The sequence below is a fragment of the Hyaena hyaena genome, unplaced genomic scaffold (assembly GCF_003009895.1).
Source record: "Hyaena hyaena isolate Hyena2069 unplaced genomic scaffold, ASM300989v1 scaffold_312, whole genome shotgun sequence".
Classification (NCBI taxonomy): domain Eukaryota; kingdom Metazoa; phylum Chordata; class Mammalia; order Carnivora; family Hyaenidae; genus Hyaena; species Hyaena hyaena.
In genome coordinates this window covers 2,073,537-2,085,009 of record NW_024080943.1, presented here as the reverse complement: position 1 = coordinate 2,085,009, position 11,473 = coordinate 2,073,537, and the positions used below count along the sequence as shown (strand labels likewise).

At 43.9% G+C, this 11,473-nt stretch overlaps 1 protein-coding gene across 1 annotated transcript; it reads left to right on the top strand.

Moving 5' to 3' along the window:
- The first annotated feature begins 465 nt into the window (after positions 1-465).
- WFDC8 (WAP four-disulfide core domain 8) lies at positions 466-10,863 on the top strand. Its single transcript, XM_039248515.1, has 6 exons — positions 466-518; positions 3,296-3,405; positions 6,225-6,365; positions 7,624-7,791; positions 9,622-9,762; positions 10,724-10,863. Exons 1-6 carry the CDS (start codon positions 466-468, stop codon positions 10,861-10,863), a joined length of 753 nt encoding a protein of 250 aa, XP_039104446.1.
- Positions 10,864-11,473: the final 610 nt, after the last annotated feature.

Sequence of the window (11,473 nt, the reverse complement as noted above, 5' to 3'; positions counted from 1 at the left end):
GCCTAATCAGGCCGCTTTCTCCCACGAAACAACGGACTTCATTTTTCAGTTGAAAGGAATGATTTAATACACATCCCTGTGGATATGTACCATCACTCTTGGGATTTCTAACTCTAGAAGAGGGAGCTAAAGGCACAGTGACACACTATGACTTTGTCACCTGAATGAAACAAAGTACTGACCGGCCTCTTCGTGTTTCCTACCCACACATTTTTGCTTTGCTCCTTGGGAAGCATCCTCAGGGAAATGCACTCTCAAAGTGTTCCTTTGTTTGTAACTCAGGTTTTCCACTTCGGACACATGCAACAGAGAGGTAAGAAGTATGCACCCTACCCCCTCCTTTTCTGGAAGCAGCACAGGGCTTTGTGAGAGACAGGTAGGAAAGGAGAAAGGCAGACCGCAGGCTCTTTCTCAGCAAACCAACTTCAGGAAAAAGTACGTGCAGAGTTGAAGAGCCAGGGCATCATGCCCTTAAGGCTGCCTGTGGAGCCTCTGGAAGCCTTCCTGTGCCCTCCGGGGTAACGTGCGCCAGCGCGATCAGGACTGACTGAGTGGAATCTCGTCATTTTCACACGGGTAGGCTGACAGAAGAGTGGCCCGAACTGGCATGGCTTCAAAGTCTCTTCATTCCCGGTTCATGGCTGTTGCTGCAGCCCCCAGGTGCCTGTGCCTCCCACGTCTGTCCCAGCGCCCAGGGCCACTGAGCAAGTCCCCCACACGCATTTGCTCACTCCACACAGGACCCACGGTTGGTGGTCTCTTGCCCGAACAGATCCCCCTCAAATCAAAATGAATTCACTTTGATTTGCATCCCAGGCAGTTGCCAGATTTAGGAAATAACAATGTAAGATCACCAACTAAATCTGAATCATAGATAAATGCCAAATAATTTTTAGTATAATGATGGTCCTTGTATTTCATGGGATATACTTGTCCTAAAAATTCTAACTGGACGTGCTGTGTTATGTTTGGCAGTCTTTGATCCGCATCTCTCCCTGCACCCCGACCCCTGGAGCGCTGCTTCCTCCTAACTGACTACAGGCTAATCTGATCAATGAATTCTCAAGACTGGGTTAATAGGTGTAAAACTTCACACCAAAAGGCTGATTTGATTATAAGAATTTAAGACACCAAAGGGCCTTGGTGAATCTTTTGGGGGAACAAAAACAATGATATACACAGGACACTTAAAAGCTGAAAAGGTAATAGTACCTTTTTTTTAGTGTTTGCATTGCACTCAGTGAATTGTTTTTTTTACTGACTAAAGTATATTAAGCACTATATGCCAGTCACCATGCTTTCCACAATAGTTCAATTAATTCTCATGTCAATGAAGTAGATGTGTTACTATTTCCTTTAAAGAAAACTGAGGCTTGGGGCACATGGCTGGCTCAGTGTGCAGAGCGAGCAACTCTTGATTTCAAGCTTATGAGTTCAAGCCCGGCATTGGGTGAGAGACTTAAAAATAAAATATTAGGAAGGAAGGAAGGAAGGAAGGAAGGAAGGAAGGAAGGAAGGAAGGAAGGAAAATTGAGGCTCAGTGAACTTCAGCGGCTGAGCGAATCCACAGTGTGAACTCAGGTCTAACCCTGGGCACTGCTTTTGACCATTCCTTGCCACTTCGTGAATAATCCTCACACTATCTCGGCTAATCCTCACAGTGACAACAAAGCTGCCAGACAGGTGTATCATTTCCGTTTCCTACATGGGGAAACCGATGCTCCCGCATCCAGCTACAGCAGTGAGTTACCAAGCCAGGACCAAAAATCAGTGTCACTGGGTTTGGGGCCATAATTGCCATTCTGAACAGTCTGATATTCTGGGAGTATCTGAAGTGAGGCTTGGATAACACCGGAAAGAAAACGATGGTTCCTTTTGTTAACTCACGGTCATCTGGGATTTTTTAGCTCCTGGTCCCTATGGGACATGCCCAGGCCCTCCTGAAAGTCTCCTACCATCAGTTTCTGGCCATCAGTGGAGCAAGGGAAAGGTGTCCCCACGTGTCCGGGGTCGCCCTGGGAATGACAGTGGGCAGACCAGCCCTGCAACTGTTCCAGACAAATCCTTGTCATCACTGATATACGACCTCTCCTGTAGGAACAAGACGCTGGGCGAGGGTCCCAATGGGGCATGAGCCAGGACGGGGGCAGAGTGTGGGGCCACCAGTGTTGGAGGCCGAGCCGGCTCTGACAGGTCCAGGGGTCCCTGAAGGATGGACGGTGTCAGCGAGAGAGAGTGAGAAAGCCCCGAGATTCTTTCTGATCACCAGGCAAGCATCTCTGTCCTGTCGGTTTTTGTGTCTTTATTTAAAGGTTCAGCAACATCATGAAGTCAGAGAAAGGAATTTCTACAATGGGAGGCCTTTTGTGATAACAAGTTTTTGATATTCTGCAGAATTATCTCAGTTATAGTGAATTTACAACCAAGGAATTAACAGTATGTTCTTAGTGAAAAACAGGATAACATATTTGTTTAATTGTATATAGATAAGCTAGGAGTCATTCTGTCTGGCTCTCAAGAGGATGAATGTTTCTGAATTGGTTTCTTTGTGGAAACTACCATGGGGATCCTAAATGTGTCAGTCTTAGCACCTGGGTTTATGTTTTAGCTACTCTTATGTATCCTCATCCCAGTTGCCAGTGTAAGGGAGGGTGTTTGTGGAAAGTAGGCCTTGAGGAAGGGACTGCTATGCTTCACCAATTAGCAAAGATATATGTAGTAACTATGTTTTGCCCTAAACCCCAAAATAGGCTCTTTGTCTCGGGGCCAGGCTCAATTGTAACTCTTGTGTTCTTAACCCCCTTTATTATCTAAGTCTTGGGTCTTCAAGGCCCATAGGAAGAGCCTTTTGACAATCATTCACAGAGCTTTCATCTAAAGCCTCTTTTGTAAAGGCAGGAATATGCTTTTCCTTATGAGGGATCTGTGTTCAGAATATGGGTCTGATATGGAATATTGTGAGACCTGGTCAATACCAGCACAAACGAGCCAGTAGTAGCAGGAGATACCAGTTTTCATTTCTCATGGCTGGAGCTGTGCAAACGCTGCCATTTCCTTGCTGTGACTGCCATCCAGCGAGGTCAGTGCGGCTCCTGGCACACCAGGAGCTCCTGAGCTTGAAGGCCCCGCCCTACGCTTCTCGTGAGCTCAGACAACCCTCTTCCCCACCGCGCATCGCAGTTTCCTCATCTGTGAACTGAGGGGAGCGGTGGGCCCTCTGCGTGGTTCTCAGCACACGCTCTGTGTCTCTGTCTGGCCGGTGCCTGATCCCCACGCCTCTTGTCACCCCGCACAGGTGCCTTCCTGTCCACAGCTCCGCCTTCTCCCCGAGGAACGTAGTGCTCCTGCTGCTTCTCTCTCTCTCTTTGGAGGACACATCTGCATCGCCAGTGAAAAGAGACAAAAGTGGGTTGAGGGAAGCCACGGCCACGCCTCCTTCAGGAGACCTTCCTGGGACTGAGGGTCGGACAGGAAGCAAGGACTCGTGTGTCGGAGGAAGCGATTTCTACTGTGGCTTCAGAGGACTAGCCCTGCTCACCCACCCTGGGACCCTTGAATCCTTCCCTCACTTGCTCCCCCAAATTCTTTCCTTAACTTTGCCTCATTTATATCTTTTTCAAGTTTAATTTTTAGTGGTGAATCAGACACTGGGAAGGGGCCTGAGGTCAGAGGACAGTGGGGAGGAGGTTGTACAAGTGGAGGAGAGGGATGGGCTGAGGTCGGGAGCTGTCTGAAAGTGGTGGCCAAGAGGGAAGCCACGGGGCTTGGAGAGAGATGAGGAGGAGGAACTGAACCGAGTCCATGCCTGACAGGATGCTGGAGTGACAGGAAGGAGTGAATCTCGGGGTTCTTGTGAAAGCCTGGCCCCCTGTTGATGCCAGGTATAAAGATGGGAGCAGAGAGAAGGAGGCACTGCTGAGGCATAGGGAGATGCTAGTTCGGTTTTGTACATGTGGGAACAAAGGTCTTTACAAGATGCCCAGCTGCATGTTCCCCAGGTGGCTGGATATATGTCTTTGGCTTGGAAGTGAGGACAAGCCTGGAGGGAGGTATGGGAACCGCAGTACCTTTGGAATGGATGTGGTCACGCGGGAAGTGTGTGTCAAGTAATGACAGCAGAGAGTGAGACCCCAACTTCAGGGTGCATTCCGAGTAACTGCAGAGGAATCCCCATTGTGTGTATATCAGGGAGGAGCCTGATCGGACAAGGTAAATGGCTGAGGGAGGAGGATTCTAAGTGAGAGTTGAAACTGACAGGGGAGAGGAGCTACAATAACAGTAGCTTAAAAAAAAAAAAACTTTAAAAAAAAAGTTTGAGTCCCTAGGCTTCACTTTGTACAGATTCTGATTTGGGACATGGTCTATATTTTTAAAAGATGCACAGATGTTTTATTTTATTTTATTTTTAAATATTTTTTATTTATTTCTAGGAGAGAGAGAGACAGCGTGAACAGGGGAGGGTCAGAGAGAGAGGGAGTCACAGACTGAAACAGGCTCCAGGCTCTGAGCTGGCAGTCAGCACAGAGCCTGACACGGGGCTCTAACCCACGAACCGTGAGATCATGACCTAAGCGAAAGTCAGACGCTTAACCGACTAAGCCACCCAGGCGCCCCGATGCACAGATGTTTTAAATGTATAACTCCACATTAGGAAGCATATACTCTTAGCTTCAAGGACATCTTTGAGGGTGCATGAAGGGTGGTATGAAGGCTAAGAAATATAATTGGAAAGCATAACAATTTCACTGGCCAATGCTCAGGGCTTTCAAAGTGAATCATGGATTGGAAGACCTAGATTTGCCCTTCGTTCACTCTATTTTCTCATCTGACCTCATATTTTTTAACTTAAGAAATTAAGAGGGTGATACTAATAAGTATGGTCTTTCCAATTCTAAACTTCTGTAATTCCAATATTTGGTGGTATCCAAAAAGATCAGGCCTCTCCAGCAGATCTCGCTGGAAAGATGCTCAGTTTAGAACCTCGCAGCCCCTGGCACGATATAATAGCTATCTCTGGCTGTGTAACACATTACCTGTAGTTCAGAAGTCTGGTGTGGTGTTCTGGCTCAGGTTCTGGCTCTGCTTAGGTTCTCACCAGGCTGAAATCAGGATGTGAGGCAAAGCTGCAGTTTCCATTTGGGACCCAGGGTTCTCACCCATGCGCACTGGCTGTAACAGTTGTACTACTGAGGTTGCTTCCACAGAGGCCACCCTCCGTCCAGGACAATTAGCTTCTATCCTCAAAGTTACTAATTGCATGTTGGATTCCTCCTACACTTCCAATCTCTCTTACTTCTTCTCTATTAATCAGGGGGAAAACCTCTCCTTTTTTAAAGGACTCAACAGCTTAGGTCTGGCCCACTCAGATAATCTCTATATTTTAAGGTCAATTAACTTGGAACTTTAATTCTATGTATGAAATCCCTTCACAGCAGTACTGAAATTCATATTTAATTCAATAAGCAGAGGATGGGAATCTGGGGGATGCAACTTTAGGATTCTGCCTCCTACAAGCACAGATAAGAGGAAGCTGTGTTTAGCCTTACAAAGGGAGGAAGCAAACCCATATCTGCCAAGCTGTTCCCATGTGCCAGATACTGTGATGAGTGCATTACATTGAAATTCTCACTTTATAGATGGAAAGCTTAAGACTCAGAAGGAAGATTTTTTTCCCCAAGATAATTTAGCTAGTCATGTTGGAGTCTGTCTTATAGTGCTCCTCCCACTGCACCATTCCTTCCCACTTTAAAGATAACTGTGAAGTTATATAGTGGAACTCAGGTTATTCTTGAGCTCACAAGGGGTCAGGGGCCCAAACTGGGTGTCGTGTCCACCATATTCTTATTTCCATGATATTTCCACCACTTCTTACTAATTAATTTCCCTGTCAACTGAGATACTGGAGACAGAGGAACTAGACATTAATATATTACATTTCAAGAAGAGAGAGGAGTTCCTGAACTTAAGGTAAGGTTCTTGGTCCCTATTTAACTCCCTGCTGTAGAATCTGAGATGCTTCCCTTCCCTTCTACCTGACCACAGTTTCCAAATTCAGATGGATCTAAACGAGTGGTGAGAGGCAGACCCACCCATAATATAAGCAGAGCAAGCACTGAGGATGGAAGGTAGAGGAGAAAGCTGAGAGAATATCACTATTCTCCTTTGCCATGGGAGGAGAGCTGAAACTCTCAAGGGATGTGAATGTTGACATTATTCTCTTGTAGAGAAACCAGGAGTGTGCCCCCATGAGAGGATCAACTGTAAAACTCGAGGTCCAGATTTGTGCCAAAATGATGAACAGTGCATAGAACAGATGAAATGCTGCTCATTCGCCTGTGGGAAGAAGTGCATGGATCCACTCAAAGGTAGTCGCACCAAGGCTGAGGGCGCAGGTGCTTTTTGAGGTGTCTTACTTCCTGCCCCATTGAGAATTTGCCGAACGATTCCCTTGGATTCCATGTAGGACAAACAGGCCAGGGCTCATGCTTTCCTCTTTCTCTAGTTAGATTCCAACCCTCAAGTACAAACAATGAGTCTAGACATGGTGGATGGCAACTGGATAATATTGATATTAGTCTTCTTTGGTCCAACATTCAAGCATTCACAAATAATTAATACTTGTCGTATGTTCACTGTGTGTCAGAGGCACTGTAGTAAATACAAAATCAGTCAGCTTAGATGTTGGGTTTGTTTTTGGACTCTTAGGCCTTCAAAGAGGTTTTCTGGTAACTCGAAGTATAGAGCATCTCATAAGAGGAAATTATGCATTATAGATATAGATATAGACATCCATTTATTCTATTGTTAGTGTCTTTTGGCCAAAGACTACCAGGAACACATCTGTAGCTGAACAAGTTGGGTTTATTAGTCATCGCAGTGAGGGAGAACATTCGCCACAGACAACCTGAAGGATCTCAGTAAGAAGCTGTTGGAAAGAATCGACTATGGGATTGGGGCTTTGATTGAGTAATTTGCAGGGGTGGATTTGGTTTAGGTGGGTGTTGTCAGAAAGTGGGGCAATTTTATGATTATCTCAGGGAATCTTACCTACAGAGAGGGCAGGCAAGACTGAGGATAAATCCGTAATGGTTAGTGAAGCATAAGTCACTCATAGGTGATGGGTATTCTGTGGGTTTCACAATTACTGTTTTTTGGTCTCCCTTTATCATGGTTCCAGAGTGACCTTGTTTGATGTGGCTGTCTGGTGAGCTGGTTGATATCTGTCAGGGGAACACCATGGCTCAGCTGTGAGCTATGATCAGCTTCCAAGCATGAGAGGCTATTTTTTTTCCCTTCTTGATGTGTTATTCTTTCTATGTGCCAGGCGCTTTGTTAGGCACTTTGAACAAGTCTTGTCCTCCCTAAGCTCAGGGCAGTAGAGAAGAAAGATCAGCTCCAAAGCACCTCATATGCTTTTCACTATGTCTTTTGAAAGGTATAAATGATGCTCAGAGATTCTATTCGACATAGAGTATTTGTAGTAGAGCTAGGATAGAAATTATATTGATGATGGCTCTCCTTATGACTTGAATCTAATACCAAGAACTGTACAAAGGTGAAGGCCTGACCTCTTCTCTTTTTTGCTACCCTTTATGTTCTTCCCTCTTTGCTTCCTGCCCTCAGAGCCCTGCCTGCTACCCTTAGACCAAGGAAACTGTAACATTAATATCAGGCACTGGTATTTTGACAATAAACATCACCTCTGCAAACCCTTTACCTATGGAGGCTGCCTTGGGAATGCCAACAACTTCATCAGCAAGGAACACTGCAAAATGGCTTGCACATTTCTTGGTAAGACGTATACGGCTGGCCATCTGAGAGCCTAGTGTAACTAGAAATAGTATGCCAGCATAGTTATGTGCTCAGGCTTTGAGGTTAAAATGTTTTGTTCAAGTTTAGGTTACTCTTTACTGAACAGATGGTTCAATTTCCTGCTTCCATGAGCTTCAGTTTTCTTGTCTATAAAATGGGGGTAATAATAGTATTGGCTTGATGCAGTTGTTTTGCCACAAAAATGAGAAAGTACACATACTTGTTGAGTATTAGCTGAGGACTCACCCAAAAATGAAGCGTAAGTAGGCATGGAGTAGGTGAATAACAGGGAGGGGTGAAGGTGTGGGCTATGGATTAATTCCTCACTATAATGACCATCAGCAGTAATGTTGGGAGACAGTCTTACACAGTTTAAGTGCCAAATGATGTAAATAAAAATCCCCCTTTTCCCACTTACTGCAAATTTCTTCACCTGTTGAGTTTCAGTTCCCTCCCTTGTAATACTGGAATAACAAAAATCATTGCTGAGTTGTTGGTAAGATTATATGTGATCAGGATACAAATATTTGACATGGTGGCTGTTCAGCAGTGTGGGTTTGCTAAATGGTAATAGTTGAGGTGGTGACCATCGATGTTCAAAATGCAGCACTGTCTGACTTTACAAGGCAGCACTAGAACTTTGACCTTAGATCCTGCAATGCAGGAGAAAATGTATACCATCACCTCCATTTTACAGACAAGAAAACAGAAAGGTAAAGTTAGTTGCCCAAGGATTCACAGTGGGTCAGGGGTAGATCTGGAATTTTAATTTTATAGGCCTAGTGAGCCTGAATGGCCAAGGCAATCTTGTGGCCTGACCCTCTGTGGGAGATTGTAAGGAATTATGGCACTATAAACGAGACCTTGGTTGTCCCTCAGAAGCCAGCAGGAAGGAGAGCCCAGGAAAATTGGTTTGGGCTGGTTTGTGGGAAATTTATGTTTAGGTCTCAGAAAGAACCTAATAATAGTTCTGAGAGTCAAATACACCACAGTCTGTCAGAATCTGACCTAAGGAAGAAGAAGCGGGGTGGGGGGGGGGAGTGGAGGAGGAGGAGAAGGAAGAAGAGGAAAAGGGAGAAGAAGGAGAATGGGAAGAGAAAGAAAAGGTAGAAGGAGAAGGAAGGAGAAGAAGAAGGAGAGGGGGAAGAGGAAGAAAGGAAATACTTCCTACCCTCATAGAATTTGCAATCAGATAAGGACAACGGAAAACATGCACAAAATTCTAAAGAATTAATTTCAATACCATCTCTTCCCTAGTGACTCACACAGTTGTATCTCCAGCCTGAATGTGACTCCCAAACTCCAACTGCCTAATCTACTCCTCTATTGGGATCTCAGAAACATCTCACACTTCATTTGTCTAAAACAGAACCACTCATCTTTGCTCTCCCACCTCAAACCTGCTCTGTCCATAGTTCTCCCCAGCTTGGTTGTAAAAAAAACAACTTCTAAATCACCTTTGATGAATCAGCATTGTTCTTTCTCAATCCACATCCATTGAATTAGGAAATCATTTGAGCTTTACCTTGAAAATAGATCCAGAATTTGACCACTTCTTACCACATTGACAGCTGCCACCCTGATACAGGGAGCCATCTTCTCACCTGGTGCTTCAAACACCAAGTCTAACTCTTTACTACATCCCATGAGATGATGGGGCATTACATTCTTCCACAGCCTATCAGAGGTCATCAGGGTAGAGTGAACCAAGTGATAGTAAGAGATACTAGTTTGGAGGGGAAGGGAAAGCTATTTAAAGGGGTGAGATGGGCTGGGGCTTAAGAGAACTCACATCTGTTCTTGTTTTAGTCAAGGAAGGACATTGTCCACTCTTCCCTTTCAAGGACCGTATGGAGTGTTCAGCTCAGTGTAAGAGTGACATCGATTGCCCCCAAAGTGACAAATGTTGTGAATCCATGTGTGGCTTTGTTTGTGCCATGGCTTGGGCAGGTGAGCACTGGGGTATACCTCCCATAGTTTCTGGGACATATGGTAAGGATGTCATAATGGAATAGGAGATAGCCCTTCAGTTGACCTTGGGAACTTTTCCTTTTTTTAATGCCCAATTACTGCTCTTGTGTTGTCCTCCCAATCTCAATAAACTAATTTACTAGTCTTTAAAAACAATCATACATAGTATCACTCCTTATTTTTCCCCATTAGAACTTATTTATTCTGAGTCTCATCTTCAATGGCTGACAGGTGACAATATCCACTTATTTGTACAAAAAAGTGATAACCATTATGTAAATTCCTAATAAGCCCTTATGTCTGCACAGAACTTCAGAGCATGTAGAGCATATTCACATCCTGTAGGTATGCTGGGGTAATGATTGGTAGCAAAATGTTGTTGGGGCAGAAGTGAACTCTGTAGTCTCTGAGGCTAGTGCTCATTCCTTCATGTAGTGCTGAGTTGGTATAGTTTTGTCCCAGGGATTGTTAATATTTTGAGTCACAGCACAGTATGGTGGAAAGAATCCAAGACCTTTCAACTGACTTCAACTCTTTTACTAGTTTTCTTTATGGCTGGAGGCAACTCACTTCCCTACATGAGTCTCAATTTCTATAATTTATTTTTTTTTAAATAAGAAGTTCTGGATGCTCTCTCATATTCCTTTTATCTCTGGTAATCTGGGATCAGATAAGCCAAATAAATCCGTTAGTTCTTTGAGGCCAGCAGGAATCCTATCAGATTTTGTAACTCAGAGATGGCAAGCCTTTTTGATACTCCTCAAACTATTAGCCACAGAAAGTTGATACTCTGCCTTATACAATCTGTTGTTACTCTATGGCGAAGGGTAAGACACTTCATCAGAAGAAAGCCCTTTTTAGGGTTCTCCAAATCTCCCAAATTTGTCTCAAACTATAATCAAGTATTTCAAGATCAAGTGTCTTATTTTATCCCATAAAGCCAAATCAGGTTTCTGCCCGCACAAGCCTGTGGTGTGTTCCAAGATTGATAGACCTGTGTGCCTTCGGGATTATGATTGCCCACTGTCACAGAAGTGCTGTTCACGTTGTGGACTGAAGTGCCTGGAACCTCAAAAATGAATAGTAAGTGAAAAACGTTATCATCAATGTAATTAATTATGAGTAACATAAGAAAAAGCTATCAATTTTATCTTCTACCAACCACCTTGCCAAGTTGTCTTAAGAAATACAACAATATTTTATTCCATTGATCTATGTGTCTGTTTTTGTGCCAGTACCATAATGTCTTGATTACAGCTTTGTAATACAGCTTGAAGTCCGGAACTGTGATGTCTCCAGCTTTGTTTTTCTTCTTCAATAATACTTTGGCTACTTGGGGTCTTTTCTGGTTCCATACAAATTTTAGAATTGTTTGTTCTACCTCTGTGAAGAATATTGGTGTTATTTTGATAAGGGTTGCATTGAATATGTAGATTGCTTTGGGTAGTATTGACAATAATGTTTGTTCTTTTAAGCCATGAGCATGGAATGTTTTCCCATTTCTTTTGCATCTTCTTCAATTTCTTTTATAAGCTTTCTATAGTTTTGCATGCATAGATCTTTTACCTCTTTGGTTACATTTCTTCCTATTTTATGGTTTTTGGAGCAATTGTAAATGGGATTGGTTCCTTGATTTCTCATTTTGCAGCTTCATTATTGCTGTATAGAAATTCAATTGATTTTTGTATGT

Coding starts and splice junctions, on each gene's coding strand:
- WFDC8 (XM_039248515.1), top strand. CDS start 466: ATGCCCTTAAGGCTGCCTGTGGAGCCTCTGGAAGCCTTCCTGTGCCCT. Junction 3,406..6,224: donor GCCAGTGAAAAGAGACAAAA/GTGGGTTGAGGG, acceptor ATTCTCTTGTAG/AGAAACCAGGAGTGTGCCCC. Junction 9,763..10,723: donor TTGTGCCATGGCTTGGGCAG/GTGAGCACTGGG, acceptor TATCCCATAAAG/CCAAATCAGGTTTCTGCCCG.